Source organism: Heteronotia binoei, chromosome 2, assembly GCF_032191835.1.
Source record: "Heteronotia binoei isolate CCM8104 ecotype False Entrance Well chromosome 2, APGP_CSIRO_Hbin_v1, whole genome shotgun sequence".
NCBI classification, from domain to species: Eukaryota; Metazoa; Chordata; class Lepidosauria; order Squamata; family Gekkonidae; genus Heteronotia; species Heteronotia binoei.
Genome location: NC_083224.1, coordinates 177,121,081 through 177,142,809, shown reverse-complemented (window position 1 = coordinate 177,142,809; position 21,729 = coordinate 177,121,081). Strand labels below are relative to the sequence as shown.

At 46.7% G+C, this 21,729-nt stretch overlaps 3 protein-coding genes across 5 annotated transcripts in view; 2 read left to right on the top strand and 1 right to left on the bottom strand.

Moving 5' to 3' along the window:
- SPPL2B (signal peptide peptidase like 2B) overlaps positions 1-5,578 on the bottom strand; it is a 37,638-nt gene extending 32,060 nt beyond the window's left edge. For both annotated transcript variants that reach the window (XM_060232530.1, XM_060232531.1), the window contains exon 1: positions 5,420-5,578. In XM_060232530.1, the coding sequence (XP_060088513.1) occupies positions 5,420-5,488 (69 nt within the window). In that variant the 5' untranslated portion in view covers positions 5,489-5,578. The remainder of the gene's footprint in view (positions 1-5,419) is intronic.
- Positions 5,579-5,655: 77 nt separating this feature from the next.
- On the top strand, positions 5,656-10,741 carry LSM7 (LSM7 homolog, U6 small nuclear RNA and mRNA degradation associated). 2 transcript variants are annotated; one of them, XM_060232528.1, is made up of 4 exons: positions 5,656-5,828; positions 7,477-7,567; positions 9,178-9,249; positions 9,991-10,741. In XM_060232528.1, the coding sequence occupies exons 1-4, from the start codon at positions 5,805-5,807 to the stop codon at positions 10,131-10,133; spliced, it is 330 nt and encodes a 109-aa protein (XP_060088511.1). In that variant the 5' UTR covers positions 5,656-5,804; the 3' UTR covers positions 10,134-10,741. The 2 variants fall into 2 exon arrangements, with proteins under 2 accessions (XP_060088511.1, XP_060088512.1); XM_060232529.1 differs by lacking the exon at positions 9,178-9,249 and having other exon boundaries at positions 5,692-5,828.
- Positions 10,742-14,310: 3,569 nt separating this feature from the next.
- Positions 14,311-20,878, top strand: LOC132566977 (kelch-like protein 21). Its single transcript, XM_060232527.1, has 3 exons — positions 14,311-15,231; positions 17,643-18,054; positions 20,545-20,878. Exons 1-3 carry the CDS (start codon positions 14,313-14,315, stop codon positions 20,855-20,857), a joined length of 1,644 nt encoding a protein of 547 aa, XP_060088510.1. The 5' UTR covers positions 14,311-14,312; the 3' UTR covers positions 20,858-20,878.
- Positions 20,879-21,729: the final 851 nt, after the last annotated feature.

Genomic DNA, 21,729 nt, shown 5'->3' with positions numbered 1-21,729 from the left:
AGGGAGATCTGGATTAGCAAAGGCCCTGCCTTAAGGGCAGGGGCAGAATTCTAGCAGGAGCTCCTTTGCATATTAGGCCATACACCCCTGATGTAGCCAATCCTCCAAGAGCTTACAAAAAAAGATTGGCTACATCAGGGATGTGTAGCCTAATATGCAAAGGAGCTCCTGCTAGAATTCCACCCCTGCTTAAGGATACCTCTTTCTGCAGATGATTACAGAGGCCTCTCCCATCCTGTATTTAGATTATTTATACCCAGCTTTTCTCCCCAGTGAGAACTCAAGTGCAGCTTCCTAAATTTTATTCTCACAATAGCAGCAGTCCTATTAGGCAGGTAAGAAAGAGAGCAGCTCAAGGTCAGTCAGTGAGCTCCCACACAGGAGGTCTCAGGTGAGGATTCAAACCTCCCCAGTCCTAGTCTGACACTCTAACCACTGTACCATGCTGGGTCTAGCATCAGGTTTAGAGTGTCAGCTCCAACACTACCATGCAAAGGTCTATAACGTGACAAAGAAATGTATGCAGATGGAACCCGTACAGATGGCTGGGCATCAGTGAAGAGCTGGAGCTGCAAGCCAACCGCCTCTGGCCTCATTTCCACCCTGAACTTCCTCACTGCCTACACTTAAGGTTCTCTCTTTCTCTCTCTCTCCCCCAGCTACAAAGGGATACTGGCTCGCCTGTAAAGATTACTGAGCTGCCATGCGTGAAGGACTTTGATCACTTTAGATAAACACCACAAACTCACTGGGCAACAATCCCAGCAGCTATTAAGATAAAATTAAAAGGGTAATCAAGGTGCGCTGCCAATGACGCAAAACCATTGGGATCCAGGTATGCATGACTTCCCACATTCCTGTTTTTTGAATGTAGATTTTTTTTTCTAGCAGTATATACAAAGGGGTAAAAGGATTACTGAAGGAGGATAGGGAAATGGCTGAGAAGCTGAATACATTTTTTGCCTCCGTCTTCACTGTGGAAGATGAGAAGTGTTTGCCTGCTCCAGAACCACTAATTTTGGAAGGGGTGTTGAAAGACCTGAGTCAGATTGAGGTGACAAAAGAGGAGGTCCTACAACTGATGGACAAATTAAAAACTAATAAGTCACCAGGTCCAGATGGCATACACCCAAAAGTTCTGAAAGAACCCAAAGGTGAACTTGTGGTTCTCCTGACAAAAATATGTAATTTTTCATTGAAATCTACCTCCGTTCCTGAGGACTGGAAAGTAGCAAATGTCACCCCCATCTTTAAAAAGGGTTCCAGAGGAAATCCGATAAATTACGGGCCAGTCAGTCTGACTTCAATACCGGGAAAGTTGGTAGAAACCATTATCAAGGACAGAATGAGTAGGCACATTGATGAACACAAGTTATTGAGGAAGACTCAGCATGGGTTCTGTAAGGGAAGATCTTGCCTCACTAACCGGTTCTTTGAGGGGGTGAATAAACATGTGGACAAAGGGGACCCAATAGATGTTGTTTACCTTGACTTCTAGTTTAAGCTTTTGATAAAGTTCCTCATCAAAGGCTCCTTAGTAAGCTCAAGAGTCATGGAGTAAAAGGACAGGTCCTCTTGTGGATCAAAAACTGGCTAATTAATAGGAAGCAAAGAGTGAGTATAAATGGGCAGTCTTCGCAGTGGAGGATGGTAAGCAGTGGGGTGCCGCAGGGTTCAGTACTGGGACATATGCTCTTTAACTTGTTCATTAATGATTTGGAGTTGGGAGTAAGCAGTGAAGTGGCCAAGTTTGCAGATGACACTAAATTGTTCAGGGTAGTGAGAACCAGAGAGGATTGTGAGGCACTCCAAAGGGATCTGTTGAGGCTGGGTGAGTGGGCGTCAGTGTGGCAAAGTGCAAAGTCATGCACGCTGGGGCCAAGAATCCCAGATACAAATACAAGTTGATGGGATGTGAACTGGCAGAGACTGACCACGAGAGAGATCTTGGGGTCGTGGTAGAACACTTTCCCTATGAAGAAAGGTTAAAACCCTTGGGGCTCTTTAGCTTGAAGAAACGTCGACTGTGAGGTGACATGATAGAGGTTTACAAGATTATGCATGGGATGGAGAAAGTAGAGAAAGTAGTACTTTTCTCTTTTTCTCACAATACAAAAACTCATAGCATTCAATGAAATTGCTGAGCAGTCAGGTTAAAACGGATAAAAGGAAGTACTTCTTAACGTGTGGAATTCACTGCCACAGGAGGTGGTGGCGGCTACAAGCATAGCCAGCTTCAAGAGGAGATTGGATAAAAATATGGAGCAGAGGTCCATCAGTGGCTATTAGCCACAGTATGTGTGTGTGTGTATATTGGCCACTGTGTGACACAGAGTGGTGGACTGGATGGGCCATTGGCCTGATCCAGCATGTCTTCTTATGTTCTTAAAATGTCAACCTAAAATGCATGGGAGTTCAGTCATATCTGCTTGTGGAAGACCAATCGTCCACCACCCAGCCAGGAAGCCCTGTCTGTCACTAGGATGCAAACACTGTGGAGCCACAGCACAGGGGGCATAGCATAACAGCTGAGCACAAGTTTTACCCATGGAAGGTCCTAGGTTTATCCTCGAGTTAAAGGATTTTGAATAGCAGGTGTTGAGAAACCCCTTTTTCTATCCAAGACTATGCAGAGAGACCACTGGTCAGAGGAGATACAAGGCTGAATGGACCAACGGTCCCACTCAGTAGAAGGCATTAAAACTTCCATGAGCAAAAGCCACAGCTCTGCTCTTCTCTTCTGTTTCTTGCCTGAAGATCCCTAACTCAACCAAGTGCTTGCTTTGTTTTCCCAGCTCAGCTCCAGTTCCTGGCATCTCCTCTCAATGGTAGCTGGGCTCAAAAAGACCTCTTTCATTGTGAGACCCTGCTGCCCATCATCAGAGCTAAATAAATGTAAAGTCTGGCTCAGCAGCGCAAGGCAGCTTCCCAGGTCTGTGGCAAGCGAGCGTCTGTAAACTGGGCACCATTCACCTCTTTAGACTGAGAAACTGAGTCTGCAATACAAGGAGTCAGGAACAGTCATTCTTTTCAGCTGCTCCCCTGCAGCTGGGCCCACAAAGCAGCTTGCTCTGCTGCCTTTACCAGGTGAGCTTCAGCCCCGTGCAGCAGAAAAGGATGATGGCATCAGCACATGAAGCGGCATTTTAAAACACAACGGAAGACCTGCCTTGCCAGCATCTCCTCCCCCCACCCCCCCAAAAAAATCAAACAGCAAACCTACTAGGAAGCCAGTCTGGGGCCAGAGCTGGGAAGTGTGTTGGAGTCTTACCCCACTAGTGAAATGCAATGTGCACTAATAGGTATACCTGTACCTTGGAATCTAAGGGAGGGCAGTGTGGAAGCTGGCCTGGTGGTGGTCTGAAGGAGTCAGAACCTAGACTAGAAGACAAAAACCAAGAATAGAGAGAAATCCCTTCCTTGTATCTGACAAAGAGAGCTTTGTCTCTCGAAAGCTTATACCCTGAAAAATCTTATTGGTCTCTGAGATGCTGCTGGGCTCCATTCTAGCTGTTAACTGCCTTTCTATTTCATTTGGGGGAAGGGAGAGATCCAGGTTTTGATTGGCCTGGCTGGTTCCATTTCAGTTTGTTTTTCTTGGGTGCCTTTTCAACTCTGTAATTTATTAGATTTTTGTTCTTTTTTTTCTTTTAAAGCCAAACTTGGCTCCCAAAGCATGCAACAAAAAATACAAACAATGATGCAGGTTCATCAGCATTCCTCAGCTGAGAGGCGAAGCTATGCTGAGCCCATTTTATAGATGGGAAACTGAACCTGCGCCTGCAAGGTGAACCAGAGAAGCAAAGGGCAGAGAAAGGATAAATTTTTGCAGCCCAGCCCTCAGCTTAGCACTGCATGAACAATGTATACATTGGGGATGGGGTGGAGTAAAGACAAGACTGCCTTAACAGGTATAATAAAGGAGCCAGACACCTGTCTATGAAGGAAAACAGGAGTTGTGCACCTTTCTAGCTTTTTACAGAAGGAGGGATGCAGACCCAGGGCACTTCCTTTCCCTGATGACTTCTCTCCACCCCTGCAATGGGTGTCCAAAGATAAGTTGCCTCTGAACACAAAGGTCCATTTAGCAACAGTTAACTCCCAGAAATTTCCTCTTCCAGTAATTCCTCACTGTAAACAGCTCTGCCAGATCAGACCAAAGGTCCCTCTTGTCCAGCATCAACATGGAGGCAGCAGTCTTCCAGGCACATTGCACCAGGGTTTATTAGCCAGGAGAGCTAAATGGAATCTCCAGGTTTAGAGGCAAATCTATCCCCAATACCAAGAAGACAAATGGGAGGGGGAGTCACGTTTATGCCCTGCTTGGAGGCTTCCCACTGGGGCCCATGGCTGGTTGTCATGGGAAATGGGACTGGTCTGGACAGAGCAGAGCCCTCAGAGACCCTCTTTGGATCTCCTGGTACTTACCTGACACTCCAAAAAGCCTGCACACAAAAGTAGACTCAGCATAGCTTGAGTCTAGAGGCTCTATTGAACTTCTGTGGCTAGTTCTTGTTGATAAGACCTTGAACGTACTTGCCTGCTGGTATCTAGTCTAGCATCCTGTTTCCAAAGGTGGGAAGATAAACACCACCAAGTGTAAACCTTATAAGCAGGGGTCATTATGTAGAAAAACAGGTGGTGGAATCATTAGCATAACTCATAACCAAACAAAAGCAACCCAATGCAAGAAAGGAGAGCCTTGGGCGAGTGAAGCCTGCTTGGGCTGGCTAGAGATCCAGCCAGTCCAAGCAGGCCTTGCTCATCTGGGGCTCCCCTTGGCCCCCACATTCAAAAGGCCAGCAAGCCACCCTCCACCCAAAATCACATAAGGAGTAGAGAAAGGGTAGCATGGGCTTCTCCAGGGGTTAATGAAGGCTGCTGGGGGTGTGACAAAGCCCCTGGTGGCTGGCTGCCCACTCTCCTAATCCAGGGATTGTTATGCAGCTGCACCGACTAGTCAATGGACAAGGCAGGTAGGTGGGGAGGTGGAGGGAGAGCATCAGAAAGGTTTAGGAGCTGTGCTCCTGTGAGCTCCTGCTGAATCCAAGGGCTGCTTATAAGCAAGACATGCAAAGACACATCAGAGACGCACTGAACGGGAAACGTCCTCTGACTTTTCATGTCTAATAGTTGAATTTGCTGTGTACAGTCAGGCTAAAGCGGGCCCCACCAAGCCCAGCAAGAGCCGCTTCCATCATTGCTCTCTATCTTGCGGGCATTGGGGTAGACTGCTTGTAAACCTGGAAGCTCTACAGAGCTCTCGGCAGGCCTTCTACCCACTCCGCCCTTTCTGCCGGGGGGGGGGGGAGGACGAAAAGGGACACAGGCTCTTCTCACCCAACCCCGAAAAAGAGCTACAGCTAACCAGCTAGCGTCCCTTTCCTTTACTGGGTGCGGGACAGAGGCTCACTCTCACCTGGTCGCCCCAGAGCAGCATAAAGAGCAGCCATAAACCGTGGAAAGGTGGCCCCCTCGGAGCCATCATTGCCTCCTATTGTCTTGGCTAGTATTGCAGAGGGAAGCGGGGGGAGAAGGAGGACGTTCGTCCCATTTCCGCTCCCAGCCGGAAGCCAAAGTGATGGTTACCCGGCAACCTAACCCGGAAAAGCCGCTCCCTCGCACTCTATGTTCTTAGGAGACGCAAGGGCTTTTGCAAACCGGAAGTTGAGTCTGTTCGCGCGCTTGTGTGTGTTCCGGTAGGAAGGGGCGGGGACTAGCGGCTTCTAGTCCAGGGTGGTGATTGCAGGAAAGGAGGAGGCGGGAACGGAAGGAACGTGCGGCGAGCGGAGTCCGAGGGCGGGATGCCTGTGGAAAGCAAGATGGCGGTGAGTGGCGGGGGAAGTGGGAAATAAGACAGAATTGCAGGAGCCGTAGCATAGATTTTTTTAAATGGAGGGGGACGTGTCCCAGTTAAATATCTGCGAAGCAATTCAGTTCAATGTGGACTTCCCGTTTGGGACTTCTGTATGGCCAGTGCTGGGAATAGGGGCTGGACCAGGTGGATCCACTTTGGTCCTGTCCAGCAGGATTGCTCTGAGGAGTTCATTAATGGAGCTAAGACAGGGGTGTCAAACATGCAGTTCGGGGGCTGAATCAGGCCTCCGGAGAGCTCCTATCAGGCCCCGAGCAACTGGCTGTCATCTGCTTCTTTCTCCTTATATGTTGCTTCCTTTTGCATCACAGTTTGCTTTGCCAGGCTTGCTCAGTCGCATAGAGCAAAACCTCTCTTTTCTCCATTGGCTGAGGCTCCTCCCTTGGGAAAGAAGAGTGGGAGGCAGAGCTTGCTTTTCCAGGCTCTCTCAGTTGCACAGCAGAGCTACTGAGTCAAGCATCTTTTTCTTCTATTGGCTGAGGCTCCTCTCCCTGGTTCCCTGGGGAAGCAAGGAAGGAGCCAGAGCTTCTTTTGCCCAGTTCACTGAATTCCATGGGAGAAATACTAAGAAAGCACCTTTAAGACTAAATGAGTGCTAAAGGTTTAAACATGTTTTAAGTTTTTTTTGTCTGTGTTTGTCTGTGTCCTTTATAAAGTTTTTATCTCTGCTACCTAATCTTAAATAGGTACACACAAGACTTGGCCCAACATGGCCCGCCCCGGCCTGACAAGGCCTCATTTATGTCAGATTTGGTCCTTATAACAAAATGACAGCCTTGGGTTAAGACATATTCATAGAAGACTCTAAATCTATCAGCGGTGATTGTCCGTAGTTTAGTGGAGCCTCCATGTTCAGGGGTGGTCGACCTTTAAGCACCAAATGGTGATAATTCGTGGGGGGAACATTCAGTCCTTTTTTGGGACTTCTCAGAATATGTGCAAGAACAGAAATGCCCCAGACAAGCCAGCCCTGTAGGCAACAGCCTTCATAATTTTTCTCTCCAGCATCTGACAATTATTTTGTCTCTGGACCCTGGAAGCCCAACGTGGCCACTGTGGCTCTTAGCCAATGATAGAGCTTCATAAATCTGACATATCCCGTATTTAAATATTTTTCTGCTAGCGGCCAACCATCACTTTTTGTGGCAGTGAGTTCCACAAGTCAACCACTTCTTTTGTGAAGTTGTACTTTATTTTTTTCAGACTTGATTCTGATGTCAGTTGGTTTCATAGGATTACCCTTGAGTACTGGAAGGTCTAATATTGGCTGTTGTTGGGAACTTGCTGAAGTGAACCCTGAGTGAAATCCAGCAGAGCTCGACTTCTAAAACACTAGACAGGTTCATAGAGGATAGGTGCATCATGGTTTCAATGGAAACTCCATGTATAGAGGCATTGTACTGAATACCCAGAAGCATCTCTGTCTACCAGAAGACTAACTGCATGGCTGAACCATTTTCTTCTTGCTTTGTTTGCAGGCTTCTTAGAAGAATCTGGTTGATCACTGTTGGGAATAGGATGTTAGATGAGATGGGCAACTCTGATATTTTCCTGCTTGGTTATGGCTCATACTGTTTCTTGTGTTTCCATTCTGACTTTAGGACAAAGAAAAGAAGAAGAAGGAGAGCATCTTGGATCTCTCCAAGTACATTGACAAAACCATCCGTGTCAAATTCCAAGGCGGGCGGGAAGGTAAGCACCATTCTTGGGCTTATCAACATAAAATTTCTGGTATTCTGAAGCTGCGTCCATTACATCTCATCAGATTTTGGGGATGTGTCCATGGCTCCATGAAATTAGATCTGGTTTATGTGCAGAAAGTCCCCATGTTTCCTGAAAATCCTCAGCTAAAAGATCTCAGGGAGCAACTGGTGTGAAAGACCTTTTCGTACTGGAGAATCACAGCTAGTCAGAGGACAGAAAACACTTTAAGATAAGGGGCCTCTTGGTCTGTCTCTATATAAAACAGCTTTGTATGCATGTAAGCAAAGTAGACACTTCTGCTGTTAGCCAAAGAGCCCATCATTCAATGTTCAAACACATCTTTTGTATGTATCCATGTACAATCCTCAGCATTTGCTTTTAAGGGAACTCAGGTAGGAGGTTATGGGAAGGGCCTTTCTCTGTGTGAAGCCTTAGAGCAGGGGTGTCAAACTCATTTGTTATGAGGGCCAGATCTGACATATATGAGATGCCGGGCCATGTCGGGCTGGGCCATGTGTGTATCTATTTAAGATCAGGTAGCAGAGATATAAATTTTATAAAGAACACAGACAAATACAAATATATATTTTTAAAAACTTAAAACATGCCTAAAATGTTAGCACTCATTGCTCTTAAAGATGCTTTCTTTGTATTTCTCCCTTGGGATACAGGGAACTGGGCAAAGGAAGCTCTGACTCCTTCCTTCCTTCCCCAGGGGACATGAGGGGGGAGGAGCCTCAACCAATAGAAGGAAGAAAGGCTTGGCTCAGTAGCTCTGCTGTGCAACTGAACAAGCCTTGCAAAACAAGCTGTTATGCAGAAGGAAGTGAGAGAGAGGGAGAAGGAAGCAGATGACAGCCAGTTGTTTGGGGACTTGATAGGAGCCCTCTGGTAGCCTGATTCAGCTCCCAAACTGCATGTTCGACTCCCTTGCCTTAGAGAGTTGTTGCTAGATAGAAGATGCAATACTAAGCTAGAGAGAGCATGGGTCTGTCTATAAGGCTGCTCCACATGATCTTGTGGAACTCAAAACACTATGAAGTAGTTGAGCCCACACTGGACTTGTGTGTGTGTGTGTGTGTGTGTGTGTGTCATGTCGCCTTATGAGGCACAGTAAGCAAGCATGGAAATGGACCTATCTGAATCTGTGAGATCAAGTGTGATGTAGTGGTTAGAGACTAGGATCTGGGAGACTCAGGTTCACATCCAACTTGGCTATGGAAGCTTGCTGGGTGACTTTGGGCAAGTCACACCCCCTCTCAGCCTGACTTACCTCACAGGGTTGTGAGAATAAAATGGACCACAGGAGAACAATGTGAGCCACTTTAAGTTCCCACTGAGAAGGATGGTAGGGGATAAATAAAGTAAATAAGTCTGATACAACCTCATAATGAGTAGGACTACTGATATAGTCACACTGAAAGCAGCTCTCGGTTCACATGCAACAGAAAGCCTTTCTCAATACTTTCTGCCTGAGATACTTAGGCTTACAAAGTAGGTGTTGCTGCTGGTTGATGGTCTCTTCCTCTAAATTACAATCAGCTCTGGACAGTTAATGAGGGTTTCTGAACTCTCTTTTTTCCCTTCTCCTTTGACAGCTAGTGGTGTCTTGAAGGGATTTGACCCCCTTCTCAACCTCGTGTTGGATGGTACCATCGAATACATGAGAGGTATGTACAGGACCAGATGAAGTGGAATGTAGTTGTGACAGCAGGGAGCAGTCGTCTCTGAGTAGCTGTTTCCAAACACAGAGGTTTCCCTTTCTTTCTCTCTTTACTTCTCTGACCTGCAGGTCTTGAGTTGTATCAATCCTACCTAGAAGTAAAAAGGAAGAATTCAAACCAGAGAGGGCAAGCTATATACCATATTGCAGAAGATGTCTTATCACAAGCTGCCTGAACAATGAATTTTTGATGGCCTAAAATCCATTGAAAATTTAATAACTAAAATGTCTAAGGGAAGCCTGTTCTGCTGGCATATGAGTAGTCTGATCCATTTCTCTCTAGGCTCCCTATACTACGGACATTCAAATAAAACATCCTTCACAGTCTCTATGATTCCCAAAGCTAAAAGACATTGTTAAGCCTGCCCAAACACTGGTCATTTTCTGCACCCTCCAGAGATGACCCTATTATTTATCCTGGAAAATGCTCCTCTAGCTGCGGGTGTCCTTGATTCTAAACTCCGTTTTAAAAAATCGGGAGATGAAGGGAGTGGGTTGATTGTCATAAATGATCCTCTGCCTTTGAGTTGGTCGTCGGATTCTGAATGCTTTCTGGTCTGTTTTGAGTCTGAAGTCAAGCAGGCCTATAACGAGAATGTAGTCTTATAACTGGGGGTTAGACTAGATGACCCTGGAGGTCCCTTCCAACTCTATAATTCTATGAACTGTTTCTGGGCTTCCCTTTCAGATCCAGATGACCAATATAAACTCACAGAAGACACTCGCCAGCTGGGACTGGTAGTCTGCCGAGGGACATCTGTGGTGCTTATCTGTCCTCAGGATGGGATGGAAGCCATTCCAAACCCATTTATCCAACAGCAGGACGGATAGCCTATTCTTGAACCCTTTGAGAGGACTGCCAAAGCTGACTCCCCCACCCCAAGCCTCTTCAAAAGGGGAAAATATTTGTATTTTTTTATAGGAGAAGGACCTTACGTTTATGGTTTTTGATTTTTGTTTTTACTTTCTGGTTTGGCACTGATTACAGCTCATAAAAGCTCTCTGTTCATCTGGGAAGAGCTCAGCTCCTGTACAAGGAAATCACCTCTATTGCTTCAAGCCAGCAGCCCTGACTCCAGTCTTGAGTCAGCCACAAAGTAAGAGGCTCAATATGGTATTGCAACAGGAGATGTTTGAGTGTTTTTCTTTCTTCCTATCCTGGGCCAAGGTGAGCATTCCCAAGCCAGCACTGTTACCTTGTGTTCATTTAGGAACTGTCTGTGTTTGAGACTTCCATTTTCCCCAGGAAAAGGTGAGGGCTAGGAGAATGGAATGAAAGTCCTACCTGCTTTGTTTGAAGCTCCAAATAAAGGGACAGGGATCATTTTTGCATCATGTATTCAAGTGGTGAAACGTTTGTGGGTTTTTTGGTTTTGTTTTATGTTCCTGTTCGGAAGAGAATTCCTGGATTCAGAAATAAAGATGGATTTCTGAAAACATGTTTGCTTCCAAGAGTGTCGCTTTGTTTTTGGAAGCTGTTGGGTGGTTCCCATCAAACGGAAGTGGTTATTTTGGATAATGCGATTGTTTCTTGAACTGTCCATTGTGGATACTTATATCCAAACATCTTTGGACACCTACACAAATAATTTTAGAGTCCTGTGGGAGAGACGTAATTCTTTTTTTTTTTAACATAATTTAAGGGTGAGAGCCTCATAACTGCATGGTTGTCAGGTTATGTTGCAAGTGAAAAGGAGGTCTGGTCCTTGAAGAAAAGCAGGCTGTAAAGTAATTTAAATAAGGACTGAAAGCGTACAGCAGCTTCCTTTGAAGGATCTGAAATAGCTAGTTCTGAGAAAGACCATTTTTTGCCTCCGATCTTGGTGTGTGTGTTTGTTTTGCCATCAAGTTACAGTTGCCCTGTTGAGTTTTCAAGGCTTAGAGACCTTCAGAGGTAGCATGCCATTGCCTGCCTCTACATCATTACCTTGGTATTCCTTGGTGGTCTCTTGTCCAAATACTAACTAGGGCCAATTGCTCTTAGTTTCTGAGATCTGATGAAATCAGGCAAGCCTGGGCTGCCAAAGTGAGATCTTGTGCTGGTAAACAGTTCTGAGCTAGATGGGTCAATTATGAAAAGGGGCAGAAGGTATCCTGCATGACCTAGTGTATAATTCACACTGCAACTAAAGACCTGAGACAAAGGAAGTGCCTGCAGAACAAATTGGTTCTGGATGGCTCGAGCGGGCAATCCTGTGTCTACAGGTAGGACCAGAACCAATGGGTTGAAATTAAAAGCGTTTCTGGCTCAACGTTAGGAAGAACATCCTGACGGTTAGAGTGGTTCAGTGGAACAGGCTTCCTCGGGAGGTGGTGGGCTCTCCTTCCTTGGAGGTTTTTAAACAGAGACTAGATGGCCATCTGACAGCAATGAAGATCCTGTGAATTTAGGGGGAGGCATTTGTGAGTTTCCTGCATTGTGCAGGGGGTTGGACTAGATGACCCTGGAGGTCCCTTCCAACTCTATGATTCTACACTGTCAGTCATCACAGCTGCCCTCCTTACTAAGGCACAGCTTCCTGCCCTTGTAGAAGCCCAGCATTCTTTTATGCTGCCAAAGGAAAAAACTAGAAGCCTCGTGGTAGCTTGAAGACAAACTGAATTAGAGCAGTCACAGACCATAGGCATTTTGGCCTATTACGCACTCACTGCAGAGAATCCGAGCAGTCTGTATCTGACCAGATTCAGTGCCTACTGTATGCACCATTCTGTTTTCTTCTGGTGTATTTATTCTGCAGCTACAACAAAAAAAAATGCACTTGTGATGTGTGGGGAGTGATGTCCAAAGCTTTAAAAAAAATTACGCATTTGTCCTATTGCAGCTACACAGTAGCATCAAATAAGCACCTTGTATTTAAATCTTCACAGTTCAGTTCCTTGAATGAAAGGGAGCACAAAGGAAAGCAGGCAGAGTTTTTTTTAAAAAATCCTGAAATTGACCAAACTATTTTTTAAACCTTTCTCCTTGATTTGCTAGTTTTCTACTTGCAAGGTTTTTCAGACTCTACCTCTTGATCTGAAGTGGTTGATTTACTCTCCCTGTGAAGACTGGGCTTGTTCCACTTCCTGTTCTCCCTGCACCAGTCACCTGTGGCTCAGCATAAGAGGCAGAGAACCTTGCAGGTGTTATGATAGATCTAGTGAAGTATTAGCCCACTGCTGACATGGAAAACAAGCAATACAATACAACATCTCCCATTGTAACACCACATACAGAGATGTGAGATTTCTGGAAACTTTGACACCAGTGACCAATGTTCCCTCTAAGCTTCAGAGTCTTGTGAGCAAAAATTCCACTTTGTGAACTGGCATAGAAGTTGTGAGGTACTGCATAAATTAGTGTGCTCTTGGGTCACCCTAAGACAAAAATATGTGAGCTGGAGGCTAAAAATCTGTGAGCCAGCTCACACTAACTCACCTTAGAGGGAACACTGCCAGTGACTAGAGCAGCTGTAAAACTCATATTATTGCCAAGCTCTAGTAGATTCTCTGTTGTGTTATTGACCATTGTGAAAAATGAAAGAGTCACCACCTTCTGTCATCTCTCTCTTTCATTGCCACACAAGTGCCATGGGAACCAAGCCCTATGAGGAAAGACTGAGAAACTTGGGAATATTCATTCTGGAGAAGTTGAGGGGAGGCCATGATCCATACTTCCTCTAAGCTGTGGAGTCTCGTGAGCAACAATTCTACCTTATGAGCGACTGGCATTAAAGTTGTGAGCAAGTGATTTGGCTACTGCATAAATTAGTTTGCTCTGGGGCCATCTTTCCTGAGCTGAAACAAAAACGTGTGAGCCGGAAACGAAAAAAACCTGAGCTAGCTCACACTAACTCAGCTTAGAGGGAATACTGGATAGGATAGCTGTCTTTTAAGTAGAGGAAGGCAGGGAGCTGTTGGCAGCAGAGGACGAGATGTGCAATAATGGGTTTAAATCAAGGGCATGAAGGTACCGGCTGAATATTAGGAAAACTTTTTACTGTAAGAGTAGTTCAGCGGTGGAATCAGCTGTCCAGGGAAGTGGTGAGCTCCCTCTCACTGGCAGTCTTCAAGCAGTGGCTGGACGAACCCTTGTCAGGGATGCTTTAGGCTGATCCAGCCTTGAGCAGGATGGCCTGTATGACCCTTTCCAACTCTGATTTGATGAGGCTGACTGTTTGATTACGCTGATGCAATAACTTAAAGCTGGAAGAGAGTAATTCTACCAAAGCAGCATTCACTTGTTGACAAAAGGTTAAGACATACAACACTTTCTTTGAACCCCAGGCCTAAAAAGCTGTTCCATTCTATAAAAAGGTGAAGGTAGTCCCCTGGCCAAGCACTGGGTTGTTACTGATCCATGGGGTGACGTCACATCAGGACGTTAACACGCACAGAAAGAATAGCGCTTTACCTACTCCGACAGCCAGGAGCAAAGAACTATGGGAGTCAGATCAGGCATATATTAATCAGGCAAGCAAACATTTGCTTGAAGTGACCAGCTTTATATAGTACAGGGGTGGCCAAACTGGCTCAAGAGCCACATGTGGCTCTCACACATATTGTGTGGCTCTTGAGGTTCCCGCCACCTCATTGGAGAAGGCATTTGTCTCTTTAAATCACTTCAAGCCAAGCCAGCTGGTGGCTTGGAGAATGCATTTAAAGTTAAAGTTGCTTTTTTTCCACCTCTCCTCCCTCCCTCTTCTTACGGCTCTCAAACATCTGACACTCATATCTTGTGGCTCTCAAACATCTGACATTCTATGTGGCTCTTACGTTAAGCAAGTTTGGCCACCCCCAATATAGTATTCCCCCTCCCCCCCCAAGTTCTTTCTTACCAGCCAAACAAACTGCAACAATAGGCCTGAGTAAGTTATGTGGGTAATCAGAGCCATCACAGAGACAAGGAGGGTCTAATTTTAGTGTAAATGAATCATTTCTATTTCCGTCCCAGACTGGCAGCCACAGTGAGCCAAGAAACCTGAGGAGGGAGAGCTTGAGGGGAGATGGCCCTGTTTATAAGCAGCGAACATGGACGACGTAGAGGACACCGAGGAGCCAGCTGACCAGACCAAGCCAGAAAATGACACTATCTTGGAGGTCGGGGCTGAGCTCTTCCCCGTCAACAGGTGGGACTTGGCCCGCCACAGCCGGTACTTTGAGGCCATGTTCTATGGGGGCACCCGAGAGCGCACCGAAAAGCACATCCTGATCCGGGGGGTTGAGACGGAGCCGTTCCGGGCCCTTCTGGACTTTGCCCAGACGGGCACTATCACTGTCACCCGCCACAACGTTGCCAGCCTTGTGGAGACGGCCGACTTCCTCCAGTTTGAGAGCGTGAAGAGACGCTGCGAGACGTTTCTGGAAAGGGAGCTCCATGTCTCCAACTGCCTCAGCTTGATGGCCTACGCTAGGCAGTTCGCTTGTGCTGACCTCTACGCCGCCGCCCTCGCCGTCACGCTCAGCCACTGGACAGAGGTGGCCGCTCAAGAGGAATTTGAGGACCTCCCCAAGGCCTTGCTGGTGGAGCTGCTGCAAAGCGATAACCTCTTTGTGGCCCGGGAGGACGTGGTCTTCGACACAGTGATGCGTTGGGTGGCGGCGGAACCAGCGGACAGGGAGCAGGACTTCCTGGAGCTTGCGGGCCTGGTCAGGGTCCCTTTCCTGAGCCTCTCCTTCTTGGACCTCCTGGTGAAGCGCAGCAAGCGGGCCGGGCAGGACTTTACAGCCAAGCTGGTGAAGAAGCTCGACAGTTGCCCACCCCCCAGTTGGAAGGACGTGGCCCGGTTGCCCTGTGCTAGCCGGAGCTACGAGGCCCTCTACGTCCTGGCCGGGAAACACGACAAAGAGCAGCAGGAGCTTTTCCAGTTTCACCCCAAGAGCGGCACCTGGCAGGCCTGTGCACCACTCCAGCGCAAGAACCTCACCCAGTATGCCCTGGCTGCAGTAGGTAAACTGCCTGCTTGAGAGATTGGGGAGGGTAGGGTTGCCAACCTCCAGGTGGACTACTGCATAAGAAACCACTGCTGTAATAGCGCTTGCAATAACATAGATAGCAATAGCATTTTATGTTTAGTGTGTTCTATTGTTTCCCACACTGCACACCATTTAAGAAAACCAACAGCTGGGCCGAAGGAATTAGTTCCAAGATTCAAATTCTAGTTCACAAATGCAATAAGTTCACACGAGATTGCCGGATGAAATATCTCGTTCCGGTACACCTCCTTCAGTGAACCCTCTGGGCTAAGGCAGGCAACGACTGGCCAGCACTACAGCTTCAAAGTTCTGTGTTTATGTGCCACAAGATACTTTATTTCAAAAGAAGGCACCATTCTGATTATTGCAGGAGATGAATGAAGCACTGTCTTTTTTCTGTGGTATGTAAACATGGAACTTTGAAGTTGTAGTGGAATTACAAAATTGGGAACTTTGCAATCTGAGGGACTAGATTCCTTGGGCATTGTGATTTTTCAGCTATGCTATTGTGGATTCCTCAGATAGTAGATGATTTTGGCCAGGGGTGGAATTCTAGCAGGTGCTCCTTTGCATATTAGGCCACGTACCCCTGATGTAGCCAATCCTCCAAGAGCTTACAAAAAAGAGCCTTGTAAACTCTTGGAGGATTGGCTACATCAGGGGTGCGTGGCCTGATATGCAAAGGAGCTCCTGCTAGAATTCCACCCTTGATTTTGGCTATGCTGATTCCTTATGCCCAGCTGTTTTCCCCCCACTTTCTTAAAAGGTGTGCGGTATGGGAAACAATATTGAACTGTAGCACTGAAATGTATAATTCACAATGGTTTAACTGTCTATTTAATTTTAACTTAACTTATGAATGTAATTTTATTTGTTATAATTGCTTAATTGTTGTTGTAATATTGTATTTTACTATCATGGTATATACCGTGTCGTGTTAGCCGCCCTGAGCCTGCCTTCGGCGGGGGAGGGTGAGATACAAAAATAATTTTATTATTATTATTATTATTATTATTATTATTATTATTATTAATATAGCACACTAAATATAAAATACCGTTGCTATCTATTTTATTGCAAGTGCTATCACAGCAGTGGTTTCTTATGCAGTACTGAGCTATAAACCTCCAGATGGAGCGTGGAGTTCGCAACCCTGTTAGGGGGGCCTGGTGGGAGGCAAGCCTGCCAACTTGGGGCATAATAGGCCAAGAGGCAAGCGTACCATGCTTTGCAACTTGCCCACTAATCACAGGGGGACCTGGTTGTGCATATTTAGAAGTAGTAAGCAAACGATTCATGTTCCAACACGCCATTGTTTCAATTCCTGGGCCACAAGAGGGAAAAGATGGTCAGATTCTTTTCCTTGCCCTCAAGACAACTCTCCCAGGCAGGGTAGAGGGTGTAAGTCTCTCTCTGCAATGTCCTTTGGAAGCAAAGAGGTTTCCTTGTTATAAACCCCTGCTTTCAATTCATCCTGGCCAGCCAAATAGACAAAGACAAGCTTTGGCACTACCTGGTAGGCAGCGGCTTAAGGTTTCCAAAAGCTGTGCGATAGAATTTTTCCAGGCCACTGAATAAAACTGACAAGCTGTATATTCAGTACACCTTGACCTAGATATCCCAGGCTATCCCAATCCCATCAGATCTTGGAAGCTAAGCAGGGTCATCCCTGGTCTGTATTTGGAAGGGAGACCACCCAGGAATACCAGGGAGGTGATAGGAAGGCGGGCAATAGCGAACCACCTTTGAACGTCTCTTGTCTTGAAAACCCTCTGCGGTCACCATAAGTCAGCTGTGACTTGACAGCAAAAGAATCCACATTCAGTACAGATGATACAGTTAACATATGGAACTCACTGTCACATGAGAGACAACAGGTTATGAAAGAGGTCACCAGCCACAGTAGTTATAATGGCACCTCTGCACAAATGGTGCACTGTGGAATACAAGCTGCTGGATGGTGGGAAAATACAGCAGAAAGCTGCTGCCCCCTTCAGCCAGTTAAAGGCTTGCCTTTGAGGGCATCCTGCTGGCCCGTCAGAAGCAGGATGCTGCATTAGCCTTCCAGTGACATTAAAAGGTACACTGCTTTTGGACATGGAGGTTCCCCTTTGAATTCTCTGTATATTTGCCTAATGCCATCTAAGCATTAGATATAATCCCACATCTTGTGGCAACAAACTTAGTTTATGTGCTGCATAAAGAATGGCTTTCTTTTGGATGTCCTGGATGATTGTGCTTTACACTGTCAACAGATGTTACGTTGTTATACCTGCAATTTCCCAGCTCCCTATTCTTTAAAAAGAAGAGGGGTGTTACATCAGCTAATTCATGCCAGTGCCAGATTTCAAGACAGGTTGTATATTTTGTGTGTTCTTCCACCAGGAAATTTCCTCTTTGTGACAGGGGGTTACTTCCGAGAGGAGTTTGTATGGTATACCGTGGACTGGGTGCTGATCTATAACAGCTGGGACAACAGCTGGCTGGAGGGACCGGCCATGAAGAAAGCCCGAAACAGCCACTGCGCCGTGGGAGTCGGCTTCCACCTTTATGTCATGGGAGGCAGCACCGAAGAAGGCATCATCCCAGACGTCGAGCGCTTGGCCCCGATGGACTCCAGCTGGGAGAGCATGAGCCAGCTGGTGCATCCTGTGGAACGCGCAGGGGCCGTCAGCGTGGGGACCCGCATTTACGTAATCTGCGGACTGGATGAGAATGGAGACGTCTGCAGCGCCGTGCAGAGGCTGGATGTGGAGACCGACGTTTGGGAGGTCATCTCTTTCTCTCCACTTCCAAGGTGAGTTGATCTGGCCTGGATCTCTGCTGAAAGTGCAAAACGGTGGGAGTGGAAAGGGCCACCAAGTCGTAGGCGGCTCGCAGCAACCTTGCAGGGTTTTTAAGACAGGAGACATTCAGAGGTGGTTTGCCATTACCTGCCTTTACTCAGTATCCCTGGTATTCCTTGCTGGCCTTCCATCCAAATAATGAAATATCTCATTCTGGTTGCCGGTTAGTGCTGACAGCGTAACCAAAGCCGATCCCGCTTCATTTCCAAGATCGGAACAGAAAAACAACTGTGCGATATATACCAAAAACTCCAACAGTCCTCAAAGGCACGTTGCGCTGTTGTTTTTCGGTTCTCCTTCTGCACTGTGCTGCCACTTTATTTTGCCTCTAACTTCCAAGATCAAGCTAGCCTGGGCCATCCAGGTCAGGACAAAATAAGTTGTCCAAAAGGCTTCTGACGAGCAGGAGACGATTCAAAGGCGTTGTACATATTCAGTACTGCAGTGTGTATTCAACACTCTTGCACTTCAGAGGAGCAATTCCAACTTGCAAGCTTCCAACTCTTATGAATACCAAGATCGGATTCAGACATGCTGGGGGTTTGCAAAGTGATTTTAATTTTGTAAATCATGCCTGCTCAAAGGTATAGTTTTAAACAGGAAGCATCGAAGCAGGCAATAAACTCTCAACTGCCCTACAAGGGAGGAAGCATTATACCCATTTTGCAGAGGGAAAGGTCAGAGGCTTGCCTAAGGCTACCTTGTGACCAAAGCAAGATGTTAAGCTCCTCTTTTTAAGTGCAGCGCACAGGCAGAGCATCCAGAGAGGTTGATTTGATCCCCCATTGAAGAGACAGCATTTTAACACAATTAGGTCACGCACGTGGCATTTCTAAGCTGCAAAAGAGAACCCACCTTCATCCCCCCAGCGCAGCCTTGGGAATTACATCATTGCTATTTCTGTTTTGTGGATGGGAAACACAGGAAGGCTTCCACGTGGAATGCAGGAATTCCCCCAATTTAAATGGGAGGATCTGTGTGATGCCGTGCCCCTTCTGAGGTCCTTTAAGTAGAATCAAAGCAAAAACTCTTTCGATCTGATTCTAAGGAAGATCCCCAAGGAAGCTGCAGGTGGAGCCTCCATGTGGATGTTCCACCCACGGACTTTTCTTCAAGATGGCAGAGTTATGTTCTGCACCCCTTTGGCCCCGGAAGGTAGGACCAGAACCAGTGGGTTGAAATTAAATCAGAAGAGTTTCCGGCTCAGTGTTAGGAAGAACTTCCTGACAGAGCGATTCCTCAGTAGAACAAGCTTCCTCGGGAGATGGTGGGCTTTTCTTCCTTGGAGGTTTTTAAACAGAGGCTAGATGGCCATCTGACAGCAATGAAGATCCTGTAAATTTTGGGGGAGGTATTTGTGAGTTTCCTGCATTGTGCAGGGGGTTGGACTAGATAACCCTGAAGGTCCCTTCCAACTCTACGATTCTATGACCCTTTAGAGGCCCTTTCTTTCCCAGTTGGGTTTCAATGCAGCTTTGCAAGGAATGGAGAAGGGGTTGCCGGGCTGCCGGTTGGTGCTGACAGCATGATCTCCATCACGTCTGTCCTTTTGTGCAGATGATGGGAAGAGTAGTGGCGGTGGCAGCAGCATACTGCATGTGGACAGAATGTACGATCATCATTCCTACCAAGTCCCCATATTACTTGCTGCTGTCGCTATGGGGAGGGTTAAATGTTTGGTCCTCCTTACAGAAGTAGCTTAATGTGGCTTGCTGTTCAACAAAGGGACAGAGACTTTTCCTTCTCTTCCAGAATTCTTGAACTGCAGGGGTGGGGGGAGAGAATCATTCCATGCAAGTGATGGGAAAGAGATTGAGGGGGCAGGCAAGAAGTAGGGCTTCTTCACACCGCACCACTCGCAGGATCTGCCACTATAGAGTTGACCCCCTGGCTCAAGCCAAATTCTCACAATGCTACTGAAAGCATTCTCCAGCTTCTGTCCTGCAGCTGGTGTGCATATGGGGGGGAAACCTCCCAACCCCAGAAATGCAGCTTTAAGTGTACTAAATTCCTGAACCAAGGGCTATGCAGGAAGGTCGATTTGCAAGCAAACTTTCAACTTTGCACACCGTAAACATGTGGATGCAATTTCACTTTTAGGCAGCACTTAAAGAGGACAACACAAATTCCTAAAGGAAGAAAGAGAGCTAGCAACAGCTATGGGCCATGATGGCTCAATGGAACCTCCATATTCCAACCTAATCTATCTGTAAATAACAGGGACAAAGAACAGGGGAGAGTTGTTACTCTCTTGCCCTTCTTGCAGGTTTTCTGCAGTATCTGGCAGGCTACTTTGGGGAAAGGATGCTGGGCTAGATGGACCTACTATCCTTGGCCCTATCCAACAGGATTATGTTCTTTTAGCAGAGCATCTGCCTAGAAAAGAATCTGAAGTATTTCCTTTTCCAGCTTGAGTGATGTTCTCCTCTTCCTGCTGTCAGGTACGACCTGTGTGTCACGGCCATGAATGGGGCCATCTACACTATTGGAGGGGGCGCCTTTCGCTTTGATATGGACACTGGTGAGTGGACCCCAGTGGACGAAGAATGCTTGGCCCAGAAGTTCTTTAAAGGATGCAGTACAGTGAATGGACGGATTTACCTCCTAGGGCAAAGGCAAGGGAACTCTGACATATCAAACATGGTTCTCTTGGACCCTTATCTGGACATGTGTCAGGAGGTGGATAATAAGCTCCCTTGCCCTCTCCCCATTCACGGAACAGCCTCCATACGGAGATTTGACACATGGGCATAAAAGCACAATAAAAGCACATGCTAATATGGGTTCACCTTCACTATCAACAATGATCAAAATATGAAAAAGAGAAGGGATTGGATTTATACCCCATCCTTCAGTACCCAAAGGAGTCTCAGAGCAGCTAACAGTCTCCTTTCCCTTCCCCTCCCCACAACCAGCTGCCTAGGATGGTGGTGAGCTCCCCTTCATTGGTAGTCTTCAAAACGCGGCTGGATGATTATTTGTTGGAGATGCTTTAGGCCAGGGGTGGCCAACGGTAGCTCTCCAGATGTTTTTGCCTACAACTCCCATCAGCTCCAGCCATTGGCCATGCCGGCTGGGGCTGATGGGAGTTGTAGGCAAAAAACATCTGGAGAGCTACCGTTGCCCCCCCCCCTGCTTTAGGCTGATCCTGCATGGAGCAGGGGGTTGGACTAGATGGTTCTATGACTCTATACAACAGACACCCTGCAAGGTAGGTGGAGCTGAGAGAATTCTGACAGAAACTGCACTTGAGAGGAACAGCTCTTAGAAAACTTGTGGCTGACTCAAGATCACATCAGCAGGTGCACATGAAGGAGTGAGGAATCAAACCCAATTCTTCCAGATAAGAGTCTGTGCACTTAACCACTACACCAAACTAGCTCTCATGATGAGGAAATGGGGCAGTGTTGGCAGTCTGTCAGTAACACAGAACAGCCGTAGTGTTCATGTGCCAACATTTGACACCGTCCCCACACACATTATTTACAGGTTTTCAAGCAAAAGACAGGCAAATAAAACACTTATCTTGGCCCAGCCTGATTTGGGACCTCTTGCCCACTCCAGCACTCCTTCATACTGAAAGATGAATTGCAAGCTGCTGAAATGGCAACAAGATGTATGTGGCA

Coding starts and splice junctions, on each gene's coding strand:
- LSM7 (XM_060232528.1), top strand. CDS start 5,805: ATGCCTGTGGAAAGCAAGATGGCG. Junction 7,568..9,177: donor ATTCCAAGGCGGGCGGGAAG/GTAAGCACCATT, acceptor CTCCTTTGACAG/CTAGTGGTGTCTTGAAGGGA. Junction 9,250..9,990: donor TACCATCGAATACATGAGAG/GTATGTACAGGA, acceptor CTTCCCTTTCAG/ATCCAGATGACCAATATAAA.
- LOC132566977 (XM_060232527.1), top strand. CDS start 14,313: ATGGACGACGTAGAGGACACCGAGGAGCCAGCTGACCAGACCAAGCCA. Junction 15,232..17,642: donor GTATGCCCTGGCTGCAGTAG/GTAAACTGCCTG, acceptor TTCTTCCACCAG/GAAATTTCCTCTTTGTGACA. Junction 18,055..20,544: donor TCTTTCTCTCCACTTCCAAG/GTGAGTTGATCT, acceptor TCCTGCTGTCAG/GTACGACCTGTGTGTCACGG.